Source organism: Sorex araneus, chromosome 6, assembly GCF_027595985.1.
Source record: "Sorex araneus isolate mSorAra2 chromosome 6, mSorAra2.pri, whole genome shotgun sequence".
NCBI lineage: Eukaryota > Metazoa > Chordata > Mammalia > Eulipotyphla > Soricidae > Sorex > Sorex araneus.
The window spans coordinates 163,336,967-163,359,719 of NC_073307.1; the positions used below are offsets into that span (position 1 = coordinate 163,336,967).

The following is a 22,753-nucleotide window of genomic DNA, read 5'->3' on the forward strand; positions in this document are numbered from 1 at the left end:
GCCCTTCCTGTCTGCCTGTGCTTCCGTGGGATCTGGCGGGATGCGGGGGAGCCTGGGCCTTTGGGGGAGCAGAGAGCAGCAGGTGTCCCCTCGGGCTAGGTCCCCGCCGACACAGGGACGGTCCTGAGCCGGGTGTGACCCCGAGTTCGAGAAACTCAAGCTGTGGCTGAACGGGGGTGTGCGGGGTCTCCTGGGGGGTCAGTCCAGAGTCACTCCTTGACTCTGACACTCCCAAGGGTCAAGGCAGAAGTTTCATCCCGGGACCGAGAGGAAGGAGGAGTCCCGAGGGCCAGAAGCCCAAGAGACAGCCCGGTCCTGACACGGAAAATGCCAGAAGGAACCGGATGCCGCGGCCCCCCACGCCCATCTCTGGTGAAGGTGCCCGCGAAGCTAGGGAGGAAGAGTGGGGGGGAGAGGCGCCCCCTCCACAGGGACGAGGTGCAGAGTCTCGCCCACGAGTCCGACCCACGCTACCTCTGGGGCCACAGAGTCACGGACAGCCATCACGAGGCCACGACAGTTCTGATCTCACGAGGCCAGGGGCAGTTCTCGCGGGGCCACGGACAGTTCTCGATCTCATGACAGCCCTCGTGAGACCACGGGCAGTTCTCGTTCTCACGAGGCCACACAGTTCTCGCGAGGTCACAGACTCCTGCGTTGGCAGGTTCACAATGCAGTCCCTGAACTTGAGCCGCGGCCAGCCGGCCTGCGCCCCATCTAACCACTAGGAGTGGATTGGGGGCCAGGGCGGAAACCCCAGGGACGGAAGGGGCGAAGCTGAAGTTTGAACCAGAGGCAAATCTGCACCGGCCGGCCACGGAGCCCTTGCGTCCTGGGCCATCTCCCCGCAGCCCCTGGAAGTACCACCACCTGCCCCCTGCAGCGCAGACCTGCTTAGCTTTCAGGGGTCAACCGGATGCTCAGTGCAGAACCAAGCCCAGACAACAGCATCTCTAAAGAGTTGGAGGGGCTTTCTCCCACCCCAGTCCTCCCCCCTGCAGACACTTGGGTTGAGACCGGGCAGGTTTCCGGAGGTGGCCAAGGCCCCGTTCAGCTCCAAACCTTGGCGCCTACTTACCAGCTCTCCTGGGTCCCCATTTGGGCCCAGATACTGGACCATCGCCCCAACAAACTGGCACAGGACGGTTGGGATTTGGAAAGTTTTTGTTTTCTTTTCCCACACATTTCCGGGTTGGGGTGTTTTTTTTTTCCAAGACTCAGACACATTTGTTAACAAAGAGAGAAAAAAAAGTGGGGGAGCAGGGCAGGGAAATGACCCCCGCAGTCCGCGGGCAATGCCCCCTCCCCCTGCTCCTCCTGGCCGCCCGCCCGCCCCCGCGGGAGCCGCCGGCTGCCAGCCGCCTGCTCGCGGTCCCGAGTTACGTGTCTTTAATATGTATCTGCATTTGCCTCGCCCTCCCGCCCGCCCCCCACCCGCTCCTCCAGCAGCTCCCCATCAATGCACGTTGCCCGGCGGCACACAACAGAAAAGGCCTTGGGGGGCAGGCCGGCGCCCCGCTGTCCGGGGGCAGACTCGGGGGACCCTGAAGGGCCACTCCCTGGGCCTCCCTCCCGCCTTTCTCCCACCGACTCTGAACCCGAAGGGAGGAAAGGAAGGGAGAAAACCAGACACACACCAAAAAAGAAGGGGGGGGCGGCGGGGAGGGAGAGTGAGACACAGCAAGCCTGGAAGGGAGAGGGGCGTGGGGGGCTGCGGCTGCGAAGGAAGGCTGCGGGAGGGACAGAGAGGGCGGAGGGAGAAAATAAACGGAGGGAAATGAACAGGACGAGTGGTGGACACTTTACAAAACCCCTGGCCTTCCTTCCCTCCCAACCCCACCAAAATAAAACTCCCCCCCCCTTAAAAAAATAAATCAACCCAGGGCTGTGAGCACGCGTTGCGCACGCGCGGGAGGCCCGCAACCCCAGCACCGACGACGGGGCGGCCGCGCGGGACCGTGGCGGGAGGAAGGGGACGAGCACGGGGTTTGCCGTTTCTTCTGGTGGTGGTGTTGTGTTTGTGTGTTTTTTTTGCATTTCCTCTTCGTGAGAGAAGTCTGAGGCAGCGGCCGGGGAGCGGGCACCCCCCGGGGTCCGGTGGGGAGAGGCCGCACCCGTCGCCCGGGCCCTCCCCGGGAGGGGCAGCTGGCAGTGGGGCGCGGGGCTGGGGGGGCTCAGACGTAATACTCCTTGTCCTTGTTCTTCTTGGCCTTGCTGGGCGTCTTGGGCGCGGCGGGCGCCTTCTCCTTCACCACCGCACCGTTGCTCTGCGCTGAGTTGCTGATGTAATTCCGGCTCTGGTCCACCTGGTAGGAGCCCTCGTCGCGGTTGCGGTACTTGTACATGGCGTAGAGCAGGATGAGGATGCACAGCGCCGCCGCCGCCACGATGCCCACCACCATGCCCGTGGTGCTGCTCGACTCCCGGATCACCTCCACGGCGCCCGGCGGGCCCCGCTCCCCGGGCCCCGTGGGGTTGGCTGTGGGCAGACGGGGGAAGCCGGGGGCGGCCGTCACGCCGGGGCGCAGGGGCGGGGGCCTCCGCGGCTCGAAGGACGTGGGGGCCCCGGGCCCCAGCGGAGGGTTCTCCAGCAGGGGCTGCAGCGGGTCTCGGTGGTTCATTTTGCCCGCGGGCAGGTTGGGGGCCGGGGCGGAGGGGGCCAGTAGCACCCCGGGGGCTCCCGTGGCCCCATCTGTCCTGAGGTTGGGCCGGGGGGCGGGTTTGCGGGGCGAGAGGAGGGTGGTGCGGTCCGTGACCAGGGGGAAGGTGGTGTAAAAGTCCTCGTCGTCCGTGGGGGGGAGGCTGGAGTCAAACACCTCCCCGGAGGCGAAGCCCGAGGCCTCCATGGGCTCCTCGCAGTCGCTGTCGTCCTGCTCCGCCTGGCACGGGCCCCCGGCGGGCGGGCGGCGGGCGGCGGGCGGGGGCAGGGTGTCTTGGGTGGCGCCCACGCCCGTGAGGAAGGGGTAGAAGGTGGGGGGTGGGGGCACGAAGGGGGACCGGGTGGCCACGGGAGGGGGGTCTAAGGAGTCCTCCGTGATTATGGGCAATATTAACTCTCCTCCTAGAACAAGAGAGAGAAGAGAGAAGACAGGGCGTCAGCGGGGGCGCGGGGTGCAGGCGGCGGGCACAGCGAGAAACAGCCTGACACACCCCAATCGGTTCCAATTGGCTTTGGCGGAGACTAGAGCGGGCCGGGCCCGCCCGCCAGCCAGCCGAGCCCTGGCTTTACGCGGGCAGCGGCTCGGGTGCCCGGGGCACCCACGCACCGGGCTCTGTGGCTCCCTGGGTGATTTATTTATTATTTATTTATTTATTTATTGTTATTACTATTATTAGTATTATTTGGTCTTTCGTTTGTCTTAAGAAACCAAAAGGAACAGAAAGGAAAGGAAAAGAAACGAAAAGAAAAAAAGAACAAAAAACAACTCTACTGGTTTAAGGCTTTAAAAAACAGATACAAGAGCAGCATTTAAACAAGCCTAACGACAATATCTTTTAGGGTTTTTTTTTTTTCTAGGTTTTTCTTTTTTTTTTTCTCTTTGGTTTTTTTTTTTTAAAAAAGAAGATAGCATACCACGGAATTCAGGCAACTTACATCAACAAATAGGCCATGTGATTTTAGCATGAAGAAAAAAATTACAAACAGAGCTGTGTAAGCGGGTTCTCCCGGAAAAAATAAGAAAAAAAACAAGTTTTCCGTACAACGTTTTCTGTCTATCTGTTCGGCATCTCCCTCCCTCACGCTTCTCTCCCTGGAGACCTCCTGCCTGTCCTCCTCCCTCACCTGTGCCCTCTCCCCCTTACACACAGAGCTAAGACCTGCGCGGGGCATGGCGCTGGGGGGTGGGTACTGCCACTTGGTGTCAGCGTGCATGGTGGGAAGGGACCGTGGGGGACGCTGTGACACGGGGGCGGGGCAGGGGACGGGGCGCTGCGAGCTAACTGCAGGTTGGTCACGGGAGAGGGCAAACTGGAGGTGACCGGAGCAGAAGGGTGGGCAGGGAGGAGGGTCCTGTCCCCCGAGGGTGTTGGGGCGGGGTGGTGAGGGCCGAGAGTGGACAAGGGCTCTGAGTTCCTAAACTGACCCTAACTCCCAACTTTGTCTTTCTTCACCCTCCACCGCTGACCCCCACTGGCTCCCCCCACCCCCTCCCCAGAACCCCCACGGGCCACCAGGACCTGGCCAGCGCGTGACTGCCTCTGGCCCTCTTATTATTGTTAAAACAATAATAAAACAACGGAAAGAAGAAGAAAACAAAAAAAGAAAAGAAAATACATACACAGCCATCCGGGAAGGAAGCACTTGCTAACAGAGGGCCCAGGGGAACTAGCGGAGAGGGTGTGGGAAAGGGTAGGTCTGACTCCCTAGGTCTCATAAATAAGGGGGCGGCGGGGCAGGGGAATCCCCGGGCAGAAACTGCAATTCCCATCAGCCCTGAAGGGGGAGTACTACAACTCCCATTAGCCCTTGGAAAGGGCATGGACTACAACTCCCATCAGCCCTTGGGTCAACAACTACAACTCCCATAAGCCTCTGGGCCTCCCTCAACCAAACAACCCTGAGTTTGTGATAGGGTAGCAGAAAGCAGGCACCCCGTTTAGTGGCAAGAGGGAGGGCTCCCTCCTCTTGAAGTCATACTTCTGGGTGGTGGGGGCCAGAGTTTCCTCTCGCGGGCTCCCCGCAGCCCAGCGCCAGCCCTGCTGCCAGCTGCACAGTTCCCCCCATGCAGAGTGCTGCGCTCAGATGTGGCGCCACGAGTCCCCAAGAGGAAGCCCCCCACTGCAGCTCCACCCAAAGCCCGGGTCTCCGACTGCTGTCAGTCACCTCTGGGATCCTTCCCAGTCCAAGCCCCAGCAGACTGTCATGGGCCCCCCGCAAGCGCCCTCTGGCAGGGGATGTGCAGCCTGGCCGAGGTCTTCCACCCGCAGGCACTCACCTGCACCCCCGATATGTGCAGCCCAGCCCTCCGTGGGGGCCCCGGGGGCCCCTGCAGGGTCCAGTCACACGCCCGGCCCCGCCTGCACCAGGCTGCCCTGTGTCCTGCTCCATGAGGGGACACCGCCCATTCCCTTCTGTAACATTCAGGGGCCTGAAGGCCCACGTGTCACCAGCAGTGAGCAAGTCCTGGTCTCCGGCGCCGGCGGGGTGGAGTGTGCCAGGTGGCAGCTCTTGGCCCTGATCACCTGGGACGCCCACGCCTGACCCGTCACTCACACCAGCGGGCCTGTGGGCAGCTTTCCGGTCACTGTGCTTCGGTTTCTAGCTAATCAGGGTGCTGGGCTTCAGGGAAAGGCCGGCCAGCCCGGGTGGGAGCCTACAGAGGAACAAAGTTGTCCTCCCAGCACACGCCCCCACCCCCGCCCCCAGTCCCAGAGCACCACGTTCGGCACTTCACCTGGTCCCTGGGCATGAGTGGCAGCTCCCCCACCCAGGCCTGGGGTTCTCAGATCCTGTCCCCTGCTGGCATCTCCCTCATCCTCTGCATTCAGTCAAACACCTCTTCCAGGCAGACTTCCAGAGGCCCCAACCAGTGTGGTGGGGGGGTGGGGGAGAGTCTGTCACAGCCTTTCCATCCTGCTGTCAGGGTTTGCACTTACTGCCAGGGAAGCCCAAGCCCCCAATGGCCACTCTAGCCCCCTGACACTGAGCCTGAAACGGGGCAGAGGGTCGCGCTGCTTTTTGAGTCAGAGGAGGGAGCAAATAAATATGCATCAGGCCTCTCCTCTGAGCCAGGCCCAGGCTAGGTGTAACGTTGGGGAGAGGATGCGGGGGACCCCCACCTCACAAGGCTCCAAATTCCCCTTCCCCTCTCCTCTCCGCCAGCTGGAGGGCACTGCAGCTGGCCCATGAGTGGGCCTCCAGGCTGCTGTTTCTGGAAGCTTCAGACTGAGGCTTGTCAGAGCCACTGGGACCCAGCACAGTGCCCGATCCAGAGCAGACGCTTCAGAGGCCTCACTAGGGGCACGACCTGCCCCAGCCAATTGGGGTGCATTTATCCCTACTATAGAGTGGGGGGCTTTGGCCTGGGGGCTCCAGGCACATCTTGGGCCCCCCATAACCCACAGCTCCGGGTTCTACAGATCTGGGGCCCATGGCTCCCAGGTTTCTCTGGCATCCCTTCCAAGCCTGCTCTCACTGGCCCCGGCCCTAACCCCAGCAGCGTCCTTCTCGATGAGGGGGTCTCAGCGCTGCCTGTCTGGGCCCTCTGCCTGGGGCCCTGAGAGCTTGACAATCCCTCCCACACACCCTCATCCAATGGCCCTGCGCATCAACCACTCCCGAGAGTGCAAGGTGCGGGCCCAGGACCCCGCTGCCTCCCGCCTCCTTTCCCTGGGCACCCCCCCTCATGTAGCCAGGGCATCTCGGGGTCCGGGGCATTCCTGGGGTCACAGAGTCCAGAGGGTCCCCCGGGAGGAGTCTGCAGGGCTGGGGAGGGGACACTGCCCGATGATGGGTCCATGGGGCTCCCTGGACATTTTGAGGGGGCAGACTGGGAAAACTGACATCTCAATGCTATCCGCCGGCGGGTCGCCTCCCCTCCACTGCTGCGCCAGCACTTGGTGGACTTTACAAAACCCCTGGCCTTCCTTCCCACCCAGCCCCACCAAAATAAAACTTCCCCCTTGAAAAAATAACTCCGGGCTGGGAGCGCGTGTGCGCATGCGCGGGAAGGCCTACAACCCCAGCACCAACATTCACAGACGCCCAGAACCATGGGGTCCCAGGATGCAGCGCCCAGCCTCCTCCAGGGCATCTCCTGGGCGCTGCCAGCCCCGCCAGGGCACCCCTTCTCCTGTTCGGCCTTTCCTCTAGGGTCTGCGGGTTCCTTTGGCTTTAGGGGCATGTGAGGCCGCTGCTGGAATCTCCCCAGGAGCCCCCTGCCAACCAGAGCCGGCTGCAAAGGGGACCTTGAGCTAAGGCTCAAGGTGTTCACCCCCACTCCTGTGGGACCCCAAAAAAGGCCACCCCTCAACATGGTCTCAGTCTGGCAGGGGCATAGCCTGGCAAAACACAATCTCTGTCCCGGGTCCCCAGGACACAGGGCATGGGGGGCAGCGCGCTGGCAGGGTCGCAGCCCTTACTCACCTGCTCCAGCACCGCCCACGCCATGAGCAGAGCCTCGAGGACACCCCGCGCCAGGCCCGACGGGCACGTGCTCCTCTGACGCACCTGCTGGGCACCTGCAGGCTCCAATGTCCCTGAGCCTCAAACCTCGACGGAGCTGGGCACGTGAGCGAGTCTGAGTGCCAACACGTGCCCGTGAAACCGGCCGAAAGCCTCTGTGCCCGAATTGCTTCCTGCCCCGCCCCCAGGACGGCGAGGACTACATTTCCCAGCATCCCTTGCAGGAGCTTGGCCATAGGCCAGGGGTGAAAGGCGCTGCCAGGGTTAGCCCCTAGAGCCTGGGGGTCTGGGCCTCTGAACCCCCCAGCGGATAGACAAACCATAAGTGGCAAGCGGAAGGGCCCCACGATGGAAGGAGACTGGATCCCCAAAGCCCCGCTGGGGTGGACACCCTCAAAAACAAAAAACCGGGGCTGGAGCAATAGCACAGCAGGTAGGGCGTTTGCCTTGCACGCGGCCGACCTGGGTTCGATTCCCAGCATCCCATATGGTCTCCTGAGCACCGCCAGGAGTAATTCCTGAGTGAAGAGCCAGGAGTAACCCCTGTACATCGCCAGGTGTGACCCAAAAAGCAAAAACAAACAAACAAAAAACCTCCTCCCCACTCCCTGAGGCCGACCAGCAAGGAGGAAGGACCCACACAGGGGCAGGACATCCGGCTCCAGCCCTGCTTCGAGCCACGGCGCCAGGCGCAGTGCTGGGAAGAAGGCATGGCCCTTCCGGTGCTTACTTTCTGCTTTTCGGAGCATCTTGCAAGAGGGACCACCGCGTTCTTGGCTGGTCAGCCAGCGGAGATGAAGAGACGGTGCAGACAAGTGGGCCTAGAGGTCCCCTTGCTGTAGGCAGGCAGCTAGGGAAGGCCCTTCCCAAGGCAATGGCAGTAAATTTCCTGGGAAGTAACAGCCCTGACCTCACGGAGAACTGGTGCCAGTGTGTCACAGACCCTGAGGAGGCTGGACCCCCCCTCTGATAGAAACTCCATCAGGAACAAAGGGCCAGGAAAGGAATTTCAAAGAAGACCCTCACCACTGCCAACTCTACCTCTTGGTAACCTCCCTAGCAACGGACTTTTCCCTAGGTGGGAGCCCCAGGTTGGGGCAGGGTGGAGAAACCGTATAAAGGCCACCTTGAACACAGGAGGTGCGCACATATGCTGCCCCAGCCCATGTGCTGCTTGTGCCCACGTGGCCCAACACATGTGGTGCCCTAGCACATGTGTCGCCCGCATCTCCCTTCTTGAGATGTGGGCTTTCATGCTTTCCTGTCCAGTGCTGGGATGTGTGTAGGGTCTCTCCGCCCTTGGAGACGCCCGTGTTCTCTCTTAAGCACGTTACTCTCCATTCTCCCACTTTCTCTCCCTCCTTCCCTTCAAAACCTCCAAATAAAAACTGTAATTTCACTGTCTGTCTACTCCTGAAATTCCTTTCTGCGAGGCGAAACAAGAACCCAGGAACCCTGGGTCCTGAGTGGCAGAGGCAGATCGGGAGAAAGTGACCGTCTTTCTTCTCCCCACATCACATGAGCCACCCTCAGGGCCCATCCAACATCACCCTGTGACCTCAGTAGAGCTGCTATGTACCACCCCCAAATCATGAGAGATTAAAAACCATTTGAGGGGCTGGAGCGATAGCATAGCGGGTAGGGCGTTTGCCTTGCACGCAGCCGACCCGGGTTCGATCCCCGGCATCCCAATATGGTCCTCCAAACACCGCCAGGAATAATTCCTGAGTGCAAAGCCAGGAGTAACCCCTGAGCATCGCTGGGTGTGACCCAAAAAGCAAAAATAAAATAAAATAAAAGCCATTTGAGTGGCCCCATGAACCTTCCACCTGGATGTGGGGCTCAGCCTCGCCAGGAGCGTGCAGTGCAAGTGGGGCGCCCCACTATAGTTTCCAAGATTCATCTGTGGGGCGCACATAAACCACAATACACCCGCTGAGAATGGGGGATCTCTGGGTGTGACTTTGAGCCTTCAAAGCCTCTCGGGTTTGGAAAGCTCAGTCCCCGATACACCGAGCGGAAGGCTGTCTGTGCTGCTGGCCCCCAGGGAGGATGCTTTCCCGACACCCACTTCCAGTACGGGCCCGGAGACGGGAGCGGGCGTTTCTGCAGATAGCAGAGGCCGGAGACGGCAGACATGCCCAGGGGGTCCCTGGTCCCCAAGGTGGACTTGATACCCCTGCACGCTGTGTGGCAGAGAATGGTGTTGGGCTGTGCAATGAATTCCCCACTTGGGGTAGGAGCATGCAAACCACAGCTGGGGTCCCCAGAACCAAGGGTGGGCTAGTGGGTGGGTCCCCCTCTTCTGACAGCCTCGCCACTGGGCTGAGCATCCTGACTGGGGGAGGAGCCGTGAGCCACAGGGGGGAGAGAGGGAGGGATTGCTCAGTGCTCATTGGAGCCTGAGTGCCCTAGAACAGGGCAGGGGGCAGCTGAGTGTCCGCACTCAGCTGGATGGACCCTGTGTGTGACTCGGGGGCTCAAGAGGCATGACTGCATGAGGCAGTGTGTTCAGTAGGGTGTGCTTGCCTGCGTGTGTGCAGACCAGCTGGCTCCTGGCTCCTGTGTCTGAAATTCCTGTGGAACTGCAGGCAGGCCTCAGAGAGGGGAAGAATCCTTCCAAGAGCCAGATGTGTCCATGTGTGGGTGTAGCTGAGTAGGTATGTGTGTGTGTGTGTGTGTGTGTGTGTATCTGAGTATGAGTCTGAGTGTATCTTGGGCATGTGTGTCTGAGCATGAGTCTGTCCGAGTTTGGATATAAGGATGAGTGTCTGAGTGGGGATTTATCTGAGTGTGAGTCTGAGTGTACTTGAGTGTGGCATGAGTGTCGATGGATGTGAGCACATGTCTGAATGTGGGTCTATAAATGTTTGTCTAAGCTTGAGTGTGTCTGGGTGTGAGTGTACCTGAGTGTGTGTATGTGAATGTGTGTCTGAGGGTATATCTGAATATGTGTCTGCGTTTTGTTATGTCTGAGTGGAAGTGTGTGTATGTGTGTGAGTATATCTGAGCATGAGTGTGTCTGAGCACGAGTTTGTCAGAGTGTGGATCTGAGTATACGTGTTTGAGTGTGTGTTCTAGTGTGGATGTATCTGAATCTGAGTGTGTGTCTGAGTGTGTCTGAACATGGATGTATGAATGTGTCTGAGTGTGAGTGTGAGCATCTGAGTGTGGGTATATCTGAGTATGTGTGTGTCTGAGTGTGGATGTATCTGAGTATAAGTGTGTGAGTGCGGATATACCTGAGTATGAATGTGTCTCACTGTGTGTCTGAGTTTGTGTCTTAGTCTGAGTCTAAGTAAGTCTGAGCATACCTGTGTGTCGGAGTATGTATGCCCGAGTGTGAGTATATCTGAGTGTATATCTGAATATGTTGAGTGTGGGTGTAACTGAGTGTGAGTGTGTGTCTGAGTGTGTGTTGAGCATACTGGAGTGTGCCTGCGCATGAGAGTTTGTCTGAATATGTCTGACTGTGTATTGGAGTATGAGTGTATCTGAGCATGTATGTTTAAATGTGTCTGAGTGTGGATCTGAGAGAAGTGTGTCTGGGTGTTTTGAGTGTATTTGAGTGTGCATGTTTGAGCATACTTGAGTGTGCCTCAGTGTGGGTGTGTGTGTTTGCCTGAGTGTAGGTGTGTCTGAGTGTGGGTGTATCTGAGCATACAGGAATGTGCCTCAGCACGAGTGTGTCTGAGTGTAGTGTCTGCTGAGTGTGGACGTATCTGAGTATAAGTCTGAGTGTGGATGTGCCTAAGTGTGAGAGTGTCTGGGTGTAGGTGTATCTGAGCATGAGTGTGTCTGAGTGTGTGGGTGTGGGTGTGGGTATGAGTGTGAGTGTAAGTGTATGTCTGATTATGAGTGCATGCCTGAGTGCAGATGCATCTGAGTGTGTGAGCACACCTGAGTGTGCGTGAGTGTGAGTATCTCCGCAGGAGTGTAAGAATGTCTCTATGTGTGTCCCAGGCATATCTCAGCCTGAGGGTCTATGAGTGTGAGCAAGTGTCTGAGTGTGAGTCTTGAGTGTGATGTATGTTTGAGTGTGTGTCTTGGGCATGAGTATGGCTGTGTTTTAGTGTGAGTCCTCAGTGTGATGTATGTTTGAGTGTGTATGACTGTCTGAGTGAAAATGAGTGTTTCTGCCCCTGGCCATGTTCTGTTTTTTTGTTTCTTTTGTTTTGCTTTTTGGGTCACACCCAGCGATGCACAGGGGTTACTCCTGGCTTTGCACTCAGGATTACTCCTGGGAGTAATTATTACTCAGGATTACTCCTGGGAGTAATTATTACTGCATTACTCCTGGCAGTGCTCAGGGGACCCTATGGGATGCTGGGAATTGAACCCTGGTCAGCCGAGTGCAAGGCAAACGCCCTACCTGCTGTGCTATCGCTTCAGCCCCTCCTGGCCATGTTCTGAATGTGTGTGTCAGCACATGAGCATGAGTGTGTCATGTAAATGGAGCCTGTGTCGGGCTGAGTTATCGGGTGCTGCCTGGGGGTGGGTGGGAGCCCGTGCCACCATGCTCCTAAGGAGGGGAACACTTGCTGGCCCCCATGTGTGTATATCTGGGTGGTGTTTACCTGGCCCGGGGCCGTAGCGGGAATCCCCGCAGGCGTGTGGCCATTCACACTGGGAGCACGTGTGAAAAGGCACCTCGAGTGCTGGGTGTGGGCACGTGTGCAGGCCTCGGGTGAGGTTGTGGGCTTGGTGTGTGTGAGGCTGCGTGTTCGCCTTGCTGGGTCCGAGTGTGTCTGCGGCGGGCTGAGCGCGCACTGTGGGGAGAGCATGTGTAGGGTGTGCCTGGTGCCGGAAGTGAGCAGGATTGAGCGCATCTGGGTACGCCCCTAGGCTGTGCACGCGTGTGTGAGCCTGCCTGGGGTGGGGGCTGGCACATGTTCCTGTGCATCTGAGCCACGCACGTCTTTTTTGGTCTGTTTTTGTTTGGGGGCCACGCCTGGCAATGCCCAGGCCTGACTCCTGGCTCTGTGCTCAGGGATCACTCCTGGCGGGCTCAAGGACCATACAGAGTACTGGATCAAACCTGGGTTGGCTGCATGCAGGGCAAGTGCCTTACCCGCTGTGCTCTCTCTGGCCTGCATGCCAGTGTCCTAAGACCCGCTGCCTGGGCCCCGCCTGGCACTGAGTACCAGCCTCCCTGAGCAGCTCTGCTCCAGTCGCCGGGCGCTGGCACCAGGCCTTGAGGGGCTGGGGGCGCCAGTGCACCGCTGTGGGGTGCGGCTCAGACACGTGTGTGCCATGCTGCTGTAGCTCCCCAGCCGTGTCTGGGCGGAGCATGCACTTGTCTCTACACCCCTGTGTGTGCTGCGGGCAGATGGCGTGTGCTGGCCTCAGTGTAGACGCGCGTGTGCCGAGGCAGGCTCAGGAGCTGCCAGCAGGCTGGGAAGGGCCACGGTCAGGCGTGGGCGGGGACCCGGATGTGCCTGTGTGTCAGCCCGGGGGTGCGTTTCCCAAGGGTTCCGGGATCCAGCCAGATGCCCGCGGGGGCTGAGCCACAGCCTGGGGTGCGTCAGGCTAGCTGTCACAGTGAGAGCGGTTGGGGGGGCGGGGGGTCCTAACACCCTTGGTGGGCTGGCCAACAGGGGGGAGTGCAGGAAGACCCCCAGGCCCAGATGAAGGTCAGGCAGAGCCAGGGCTCCCTTTAGCCACAGGGAAATCCCGATGTGGGGCTCCCGCTGGGGGTGTGTCAGCGCTGCCACGCCGAGGGGTGCCTTCGCCTAGACTGAAGGTTCTGCCCGTTTCCCAGGGGCTCTGGCATGACTCTATTTCCCCTTTTTCTTTCTGTCCTTTTTTTGCTTTGTTTTTTGTGTTTTGGATCACACCTGCTGGTGCTTGGGGCTGACTCCCCACCCTGCTCGGAGATCACTCCTGGTGCAGCTCTGGGGACCGTATCTGGTGCTGGGGATTGAACCCGGGGTTGGTCACGAGCAAAGCAAGCACCCCATCTCCAGCCCACTCCCCTTATTCCTAAAGCCCTCCCACCTGTTCTGAATCCCCCTTTTCTAGCCCCCTCCGCTCCTCCGTCCTCACTCACGCACTAGCTCTGCGCCAGGACCCAGGAAAGTGACCGCTTCTTCTCATTACACGTCCCCACATGGCCTCCCTGCACACACACTTGGAGTCTTCCTTCCCAGACCCCCACTTCAGGGTCCAGAGTCTGGCCCCACACACACTGGGGTAGCACTGTGCATGCCGCCGCTGGCCGCCACTCCAGTCCTGCTCCGTGGGACCTGGCAGCCCCGCCCCGGGGGGCCTTGTGTGAAGCCGTGGGCGCTGGCACCCCCATTTCTCAGAGCCCTCAGTCTCAGGCGGGCCCCGCAGAGTGGGTGACAGGCCAGGAAGAGGGCCGCCCTGCAGCCTGCCGTCTCTCCCGCCAGGCCTCTGCGCCCCGGCTGCTGGAATGACGCCCCCTTGGCTCTGGCCGCTGAGGGAGGGGACATCCGTCTGTGTCTGCAAACTGCAGCTTTGCCAAGGCCCCTGGCCCTCGGACCTCACGCCACCTCCCCTGCAACAGCAGCCCCCACCCCCGCACGCGGCCAAGGTGTCCCCTCTGGTGCTCAAAACTCCCCCCGGCCCAGACCTTCCTGACCAGTTCCACAGCAAGTGTCTGGCCTCATTGCCCAGCCCTGCCCCCAACTCCAGCACCTGCTACCCGCAGCCCAGCTGCCCCCAGGACAGCGCAAAGCTTGGGGGCTGGAAGTATCGGCCTCATCCAGGCCCCGCCCCGAGGCACCTGGCTCCAGCGAGCTCCTGTCCGTCCCTGCCCTGTCCGAGGCAGGCAGCAGGCCCTCAGCTCCCCGCCGCACCCCCAACCTGCGGGGCAAGCAGGACACTGGCCTTGGTGCCCCACAGCCCGCGCCCCTCAGCACCCCGTGCTCTGGGGTCTGCACGCCCGCAGGCCTACCCGGATCAGCTGGGGCCTGGAAGCCCACCCTCCCCCCAGCTGAAGGTCCTTCCCTCCCCACCCAGCTGGCGTCTGGAGGCAGCTAGAAATCTAGGCCAGGATTCAGGTCCAATCTTCCCAGGGGATCCGGCCGTGGCCACAGGGCATCTCCCACCCACACACTCACAGTGCCCTGGCAGCCCCGGCAGTTTTGGGCCCAGATGACCAGACACCCACTGAAACCCGGGAAGAGGCGGTGCAGAAAGGAGGAGACGCCTGCCTTTAAGAATGGACCAGAGATCTTCCGGTAGGGGCTGATGGGAGTGTCGCAGGGGCTGATGGGAGTTGTAGTTCCTAGACCAGACCCCCCCCTCCCAGCCCTCCCCTGCTCCAGGACTCATGAGAACTGCAGTGACTCCTCTTTCTGGGGAAAAGTCTCCATCCCTCTCCCAGCACTCTCCACCCTTGACCCAAGGGCCCACGCTAAGCACCTCACTACCTCTGAAGGGTGGCATCTGCCTAGCCAGGGGCCTCTGGGGGGGCTGGGGGTGGGCAGGGCCTGGGACGTCGCCCCCCTCCCAGCAGCGGGGGGCCGGGCGGGGGAGGGGGGAGAGGCTCTCACCAGTACTGGGCTCGCACTCCTCCAGGTCCTCGTCGTCGCTCGGACACTCGGCCGAAGCCACCAGGAGGTCATCTGTGTTCTGGGGTGCGAGAGAAGGGGCAGGGAGAGGAGAGGGGGCTGGGGTGGGTCAGGGGGCCCTCCACATCGCCTCCCGAGGTGTGGCCTGGCCCAGGGGACAGGGCTCCGGTGCACTGTCTGCGGAGGGGGAGGGCGTGGAGGGGAGGGCGTGGACACAGCTGGACCAGGCTCCCCAGTAGCGGGATCCCCGAGACCAGAGTGGAGGCGTTTGCCTACACGCCTGGGGGGCCCAGGAGGCGGGGCACAGACCCCCGCCATGGGCAGATGCGGCATGAGGGGGGAGTCTCTGGAGACTGCTTGGGTAGGGGGGAAGCAGTACCTGGGGGGCACCCCCTCACCCTTCTTTCTCACCCACCCCCCTTTCCAGAGCCTGAGCTGCACAGTAATTAGGGCTCTGGTTGCCATGGCGACGGGAGCCGACTCTGTCAGCATTTTCTCCTCCTAATTGCAAAGAGAGAAAATCCCCAGGATGAGCGTGTGTATGGGGGTGAGGGGCCCATGGAGTGGGGGAAGAGACCCAAGCAAGGGTGGACTTGGGGTACAGGGGACCCAGCTGAAGTGGGGCTTAGGGGGGTTTGGGTGGAGAGGTGTGGGGTCCCCTCCTGCCTGTTCCTGCACCCCTAGCCTGCAGAGCTGCCTGGAAGGCAAGTGAACTCTGCGCCCCAACCCTGTGCCGGCCTCCCAATGGGGACGTGTCCGGCTCACCGGGACCCCTCCTTGGCCCACTCCCTCAACCCCTGTGTGGGGTCTCCTGGAGAGGCCTGGCATGGGGGCTGTGAAGGCCAGAGTAGCCTGTCTGGCCCCCTGTAACTGCTCCCAGACCACCCCAGTGTGGGAGGCTGGAGGGGGGACTCTGCCAGGCTCCCCCACCCCCACCCACCCCGCCAGCACAGGGGCGGGGCAGAGGACATCAGGCTCTGAGCAGCAGGAGCGCCGGGCCTGACCTGTGTCCCCCAGGACCCCGTTCCCTCCCACTCGCCCAATAAACCCATCAGCTAGACGGAGGCCCAAGCAGGCTGGAGGCTTGGGACCCCCCCGGTCCCCAATAGGCCTGCTGCCCCCCTGAAGGAGTGGCCCAGCTCCCGAGCAGCCCGAGGCCCGCAGCCTCCCCTCACTGCCCACACCTCACCGCAGGGGCCTCACCCCTGCAAAGCTGCTGTGTGTGTAGGGCTGGGGGGGGCGGGGGTGCCCCGGGTGCTCACCTGCGTGGTGCTGTCCCTCAGCGTGGGCGAGCGGCCCCGGCGGGTGGTGGTCGTGGCCATGGTGGTGGTGGTCTCCATGATGGTGGTGGCCATGTCGGCCAGCAGGGTGGTGGCTGTGGTCTCCGCACTCAGCAGCACGGACGGCCCCTCCCCCACCAGGCGCAGGTGGCCCTCGGTCCGCACATTGGGGTCGCTCTCGGCGGCCAGCGCCAGCACCTTGAGTCCGTTGTAGTAGAGGCCGGACACCTGGCCCTGGAAGGGGCGGCCCTGGTCCCGGCCCCCGATCTTGATGGCGGCCTGGCTGTTGAAGATGGTCAGCTGGCGGCCTGGGTGGGCGGACACACGGGAGGGGCAGGGGGTGGAAACCAGCCGGTGGGGGGGCGGGCGGGGCAGGGAGGGACAGACACAGGAGGGAAAGTCCTGTCAGCCACAGGCACAGCCCCCGGGGGGGGGGGGGGACCGGTCGAGGGTCAGCGGGGCACCCAGGGATGGGGGTTGAGGGGGGCGCTGCCCCTTCCTCCATGCTCATGCCTCCAGCCTTCCCCTCCCCCCTGGCTTTCCTGCTGGGGAGGCATCGAGCCCCGACTTTCCCCTCCCTCCTTCCCCCTCCTTTCCCCCTCCCTCGCCTTCTGCTCCCCATTCTCCCACCCCGGGTGTCCAGCCCCGAGCCGAAGGCCCCTCGGAAGCAGCAGACAGACAGAGGCAGACAGAGCAAACGCCTCCCAGCCAGAGGTGGTCAGGGCGGAGGAGGCCAGACAGATGGACAGACGGACGGACAGACGGACGGACGGACGGAGGGGTGGGTAGGTGGGTGGAGTAGCAGCGTGCGAGAGATCAGGAGCAGCCGCACCCCCGTCTGCCCACCCAACCCCCTCCAGACCCTCTGCCCTCCGCCACCTGGCCCCCCCCACCCCGCCAGGCACGCTGTCCCGGAGGGAGGCAGAGGCCACCACCCTCCTGGGGTGCAAGCGGAGATGGAAAATGTTAAAGGGACCTGCTTCGCGCTCGCTCACTCGCTGACAGCCACCAGTAAACGCTCCGGCCCCGCCTGGGCGCCCGCGGGGTGGCTGTGCGGTTCAGCTTAGCGGATCTGGGGGGCGGTTTAACCCTCTGAGTTTGTTGCTTTGGTTTGGTGTTTAGAAAAGACGTTTATTATGTTTAAGTTTAGATTTAGCTTTGGTTTTGGTGGGGTTGGTTGGGGAGCGGGGGGAGGCGGAGGGACCTTCAGCTGCTGGTGCTGGGGGTTTAAGGCCTGGCTTAGCCCTCGTTAGCCTCTGGTTAGCGCCTCGTTAGAGCTCTGGTTTAGCGTTAGGTGCTGTGGCCCTGCCCCCTGCCCCAGGCTGAGGAGGGCCCACCTGTGACCGCAGTTCCCTGAGACCCCGACCTCTGTTCTGCACCCCCACCCCTTACAGACTTGGGGGGGTGGGGATGGAGAGACCGTGAGGCAGTGTGAGCTGGTGGCGTCCTCAGAGCCCGGAACAAACCCACGTCCCGTCCCTGCAGCTCCAGAGGCCCGACAGCCTCGCCCGGGGGCTGGACAGCAGGTCTGGGCACCACCAAGGCCGGCCCGGGGGCAGTGGGCAGGTGTGACAGCCCAGTCACCGTCCACTGCCCCGTCTTCCCACACAGGGAGGGTGTGGGGGATCCCTGGGGAAGACACCTGAGCTTTCCAGAAAGATCCCCGTCCTTCTGGAAGGGGCCCAGAACGAGGCAGGCGGGGTTCCGGAGCTCCCCTCCCCACCCCAGGGCTCACAGGTGGTCCCGCCTCAGCCCGAGGGGCTCCCTGGGCGTCTCTGATCTGGAGAGTGAGGGGGGAGATGGGGGGAGCTCAAGGCCCCCCCGGCCGCCCTCTGTGAACTCCTCAAAGGGTTAAAGTTCGCCCCCTGGAGAGAGCAGCCCGGCCTCAGTCCCTTTAACTTTTTGTCCGGTTATGGGTTTATCACATCTGGTTATCAGCGTGTTTAGTCCCCGCCGCGGTGGGGGGCTGGAAGTTACATGGGGGTTTTAGTTGGGGCAGGCCCCTGGGACATTTAGAAGCACAGTTATCAGCTGGTTAGGTGGAGGTTTAGCCTTAGAGGTACAGAGCTGCCCCCCTCTCGCCCCGCAGCCTTCCAGCTCAGCCCAGACTCCCCGCGGCTCCCTCGGCCTGACCCTGCTCGCCCCACCTGTGCCCACTGCGGCCTTTTAGACCAGGATGGCCCAATCGGGGGTCACGGCCCCGTGTGATGGAGTGGGGTCCTTTCCTGAAGATCGGAGGCCCCTTGCCCTTCCCGGCCCGGGGGCAGCCCTCCTACCCCTCGGGCACTCTGGCTCAGCACCCACCCCCCCTTTCCGAGCTCCACAGGTCTCTGTGGGCCCACCCCAACCCTCTGAGCTGACACCCGCTCCCCAGCTGCCTTCCCCAGCCTGCGGGCCCAGGATTAGAAAGTGATCCTGGAGTCTCTCTCATCTAGGACCCCCGCCACTCTGGCCCCAAAGTCCCACTCTAAAAGGCACAGACCCAGAGAGGAAGGGGGCGTCTGGGCTGGACAATCGTCCCTTCGCAGGGGTGGGCGGGGACGGGAGGCGGATGGGAGAGCGCTCTGCACCTTTAAGTTCGTGTTTTTAAAGTTAATTAATTCATTCATTAATTCTGGTTAATTACCTTTGTCGAGCAGCCACTCATCTACTACTCGACCAAGCCGGTAGGGGATTCTCTGTCTAGCAATCGCCAGGCGCTCGTTATCAAAGTTTCCTTGGAAAAGTTTAGAAAGACAGTAGGTTTCTCAGGCGGCGGAAGTCCAAAGGAGTTAGAAAAGTACTGATGCGTTTCGCAGGCGTCAGCGGCCACGTCCGGTGGAGAGGGGCTTCACCCACGGCAGGAGAAACACGGGGTCCCTTGTCCTCCCGTCCCCCTCCCGGGGTGCCCACCCTGGGGGGCAGGTGCGACCCAAGGAAAAGAGGGCGGCAGAGAAGATAAAGGAAAAGGGGCGGAGAGAGAAGGCAGCTGGAAGGTCAAAGGTCAGAGGTGCACCTTGGTGCCCTGGTCCTTCCCCCTGCCAAAGCGGGGCAAGGTGGGTGTTTAGTGGGTTTAAGTTAGGGGGCATAGGGGGCCTCGGAGGCCCAGCTGGGAGCTGCGTTTAGAGGGGCTTTAGAAGTGGGGCAGGTTAAGCGGGGCTTTATGTGGCATTTAAGGGGGTGGCCCGGTACACGCGTTTAATGGGGGGTTTAAAGCACTTCTCCAAGCCGTTTCAGCTCCCCTTACTTTCCACGCTCAACTCCCAGTTTCCCCCACACACCCCTGACCCTTCCACCCACTTCCCCTGTTGTCCAGACACCCCCAGCCATCTCCCTCAAGGGGGCCCACCTGTCACCACTGCCCGCACGGGTGATGCCCCAGAGCCAGCTGGATCCGCCCCACCCACCCCTTCCCTGCCCTTCCCTCCCCACAGGCACCCCAGCTCCTCCCAAGCCCGTCAGACTCTTCTCTGTGCAGGCCACCCACTCCTTCTGCCCTGGGCCTGCCAGCTAATCACCCCCCAACTCACCGTGCTCCCGACCCAGCCTGTCTCCTCCCCCAGTGCCGGCACCTGCCTGCACACAGCTCCCGTGTCCTGGCTCTAGATGTGCTTACATGTATGAGTGCCTGTGTGCATGCGCTTCATCCGGGCAGGCTGATGGCTCCCCCCAGCAGTGGAAGTCAAACTGATTCTCTTTGGGAATCCAGCCCTCCTCCCCACTGAACACCCGTTTCTGTAACATGCACGATGGTGGGCGGTGCGTGGTTGAGCACCCCCATGGATGACCACACCATGTGTGTGTGCTTGGAAGGCACATGGGCAGCCTGCGCCACCCCTTCCGCCAAGTGTGGATGGGCCTGGGGCTCAGGGACTCCCAGAACCCCGCTCTGATCCTGGGGTCAGGCACGAGCAAAGATGGTCCCGGCCGTCAGACAAGAGACTTAGCAGTGGGGGACGAGGGTGGCAAGTGGTCCCAGCAGGCTTCGGTGCATCGCTGGGTGCGTGTGTGTGTGTGTGTGTGTGTGTGTGTGTGTGTGTGTGTGCATGGTGTGTGCTGTGTCTTTGTGCATGTGCTGGTGTCTGTTCATATGTGCATCTGTGAGTCTGCATGTCTATGTGCCGTGTGCATCTGTGACTGCCTGTGTGTGTCTGGGTGTCCTGAGAGGCGGAGGCGAGGATGTCTGTGCTTGGAGCTGCACAGGGTTCTAAGAGGGGCCATTCAGAGGATCTGTGCTGCATAGAGCACACGGTTCCAGCACTTAGACTTTTTAGTTACTGTGTCCATGGTGTGTGTGTGGAGAGGGCTCATGCATATCTGGCTGAGGTGTCACCAGAAATTGGTTCTAGTGTCAGAGAGCTGAGAGGGCATTGCTGCCAGAATCACGCTCTATGCATACAAGGCACAAGGGATTCGAACCCATGACCGTTGACTTGCGAGGCAGGCACTCTGGGCCCTTCCATGATTGCTTTACTGTCGGCATTTCTGCCTTCTCGGGGATATCGTGTAACTGGAATCATGCATCTGTAGCTGTTTCATATTCGCTTCTGTCATTTTGTCATACATGGTGAAGGTTCGGCAAAGCCGTTTTGTAGCTTGATGGCAGTTTTCTTTTTTTTTTAATCTCCTGAGGTGTGGGGACGGAACTCGATCTCACACAGACAGGCAAGGACTTTGCCATTGAGCCATCCCTGGCCCTCGTTCCTTTATTATAGAGCTACCAAAGCTACACCTGGTGGTGTTGGGGGACTCAGGGCCTCACTGACTTAGCTGGGATAGCAGTATTGACCCTTTCGCGGATGGAGACTGAAGTTCAGGTCACGGAGTTTGTCAGAGAGACCCGGGATTGAAGAGCAGCCACACAACCCATTGGGGCTCCGGATTCCTGAGAGCGGGGGGGCCAGGAGCGGGGCTAAAGTGGCTTGTCATGGTGCGCTGCCTTTGTTTGCTTTGCGGAGGGGCTCTCCAAACAGTGCTCAGGAGCCCAAGGGTCTCTCCAGTGAGTCTCAGCCAACTGGGCCAGTGGTTCAAAGTGAGGGCCCAGGGATACAGGACAGATTAGGCCCTGTCAGGCTGGAGGTACCCGGGCCACCCGTGGGACTCAGCAGCCTCCAGGACCCCCCAGCAATACTCAGAGGACCAGATGCCATGCTGGGAAAGGAAACAGGCTCAGCTTGGCCCTGGCCCCTTCCTGTGCCTTTGCAGGGGCTCTGCCCACCCCATGCATGCCACAGGCCGGTGGGGGGCCCACAGTCGGGCATGCCTGACTCTTCCAAACTGGTTTCCGGCCTGCAGAACTCCAGGGGACAGCTCGTGATGGGGTGAGCCCTCCTCCCACCCCCATCTCCCTGGTCCTGCCCGTCAGGCATCAGCTGATGTAGACACTGCTCTGTGCCCATCTGAGACGGGGAGCAGCATGGTGCCTGCAGGGCAGTGCCCCAGCCCGACTGGACAGTGTCTGTGCAGGTGGCACCCCTATACTCCTCACACCCCAGTTTGTCCCTGACTGGCCGGGCCCCCACAGGCGTCACACCAGTTCTGACCCCCAAACCCTTCCTCACTGAAGGTGTGCCCTGCTCCCCGGTGTCCCCTGCTCTTCACTCTGGCCATCACTTGGCTCCGCGCTCACCTCTCCCTGACCTAGAGCTCCTGCCACGGACCTCTGGAGAACTTTCTTCCCTAGCCTGTCCTACCTCCCCGCCCGTGCATCCCTCCGGATCTCCATTGCCTCCCGCCCTCCTCCTGCCCCTCGGTCCCGGGCGCCTCCTTTCTGCCAGCCCATCATCTCTTCACCCCGTCCCCACGTCCCCACGCTGCATCTTGGCCTTGCAGTCTCCTGAGCTCAGCCTGCTTCCTCCCCCTTAGCCGTCATCTTCCCCAGACTACCTCCAAGCTCCCACGGACCCCTGGACCACTGACCGCCCCACGAACCCTCCCTGCTCCTTCAGCTACTCCCCCTGCTCCCGCCCCCCGCAAGCCACGCCCCAGCCGGAAGTCCCCCCTTGGCCCCGCCCCGTGCGCTACGGCCCTATCAGAGGCCACGCTGCCCGCCCGCCCCGCCCCTCTCTGGGCGCAGGCGCCGCCTACCTGCCGGGTACCGCTCGTTGACCGGCCAGCTGTCCACCTGCAGGGTGGCGTTGCCACCGCTTCTTGTGAAGCGCACCACGTGGTATTTGCCGTCGCTCACGATGGCGTTGGGCTCGTCAATGGTAATGTCGTCCGTGCCCACGTTAAAGATCACCCCTACGGTGCCCTGATCCTGGGGACGGGTAGGGAGGGGTCAGCGCCCCGCAGGAACAGGCTTCGCGCCACCCAGGACTCCAGCTCCACCTGCCATGCCACGGCGCCCCTCTGCCCTTCCTGCACCCTGACCTGCCCCACCACTCCCCAATAGGGCTTGGCCTGGGACTCAGAGAGGCTGGGGAAGGTGGGGGAGCAGCCGCAGAGCCTGATGGGATTCCGGGCGAGGGGGGGTGTTGGTTTCCAGGACTCACAGCAGCCTCCTGCCCTGGCTGGTCGGGGCGCCCCTCTGCTGGGTCCATGAGTTCCCGCCTGTTCCCGCCCTGGCCAGGCAGGATGAGGACCAAGCCCGGGACTAGCCCAGGAGCAGAGCGCAGAGGCGTCGCTTAAGGTGCTGGCCAGCAGGGAGAAGCTGGCTCCAGGCCAGAGAAGGACTCTGCAGGCAGGTGACAGCAAGGTCCCCCAGAAGGTGGGTGGAGCATGGGGGCGACCCCCCCTGCAGTCACTGAGGGGAGGGTGGAGGTCTACACTGCACATGTTTGGGGTTGCCAAGGGTGGGGAGAGACTGGGCAGAAACAATGTTGAACTTG

At 61.5% G+C, this 22,753-nt stretch overlaps 1 protein-coding gene across 30 annotated transcripts in view; it reads right to left on the bottom strand.

Annotated features, from left to right (window-relative positions):
• Nucleotides 1-1,146: 1,146 nt before the first annotated feature.
• The window catches only part of NRXN2 (neurexin 2), a 94,719-nt gene continuing 73,112 nt past the window's right edge, over nt 1,147-22,753 (bottom strand). For 14 of the 30 annotated variants that reach the window (XM_055141467.1, XM_055141460.1, XM_055141459.1 and 11 more), the window contains 5 exons: nt 22,011-22,182; nt 18,571-18,660; nt 15,927-16,252; nt 14,647-14,725; nt 1,147-3,061 (listed from right to left, as the gene is read on the bottom strand). In XM_055141467.1, the coding sequence (XP_054997442.1) occupies nt 2,175-3,061; nt 14,647-14,725; nt 15,927-16,252; nt 18,571-18,660; nt 22,011-22,182 (1,554 nt within the window). In that variant the 3' untranslated portion in view covers nt 1,147-2,174. The remainder of the gene's footprint in view (nt 3,062-14,646; nt 14,726-15,926; nt 16,253-18,570; nt 18,661-22,010; nt 22,183-22,753) is intronic. The other 16 variants (XM_055141473.1, XM_055141474.1, XM_055141472.1 and 13 more) reach the window with 3 other exon arrangements.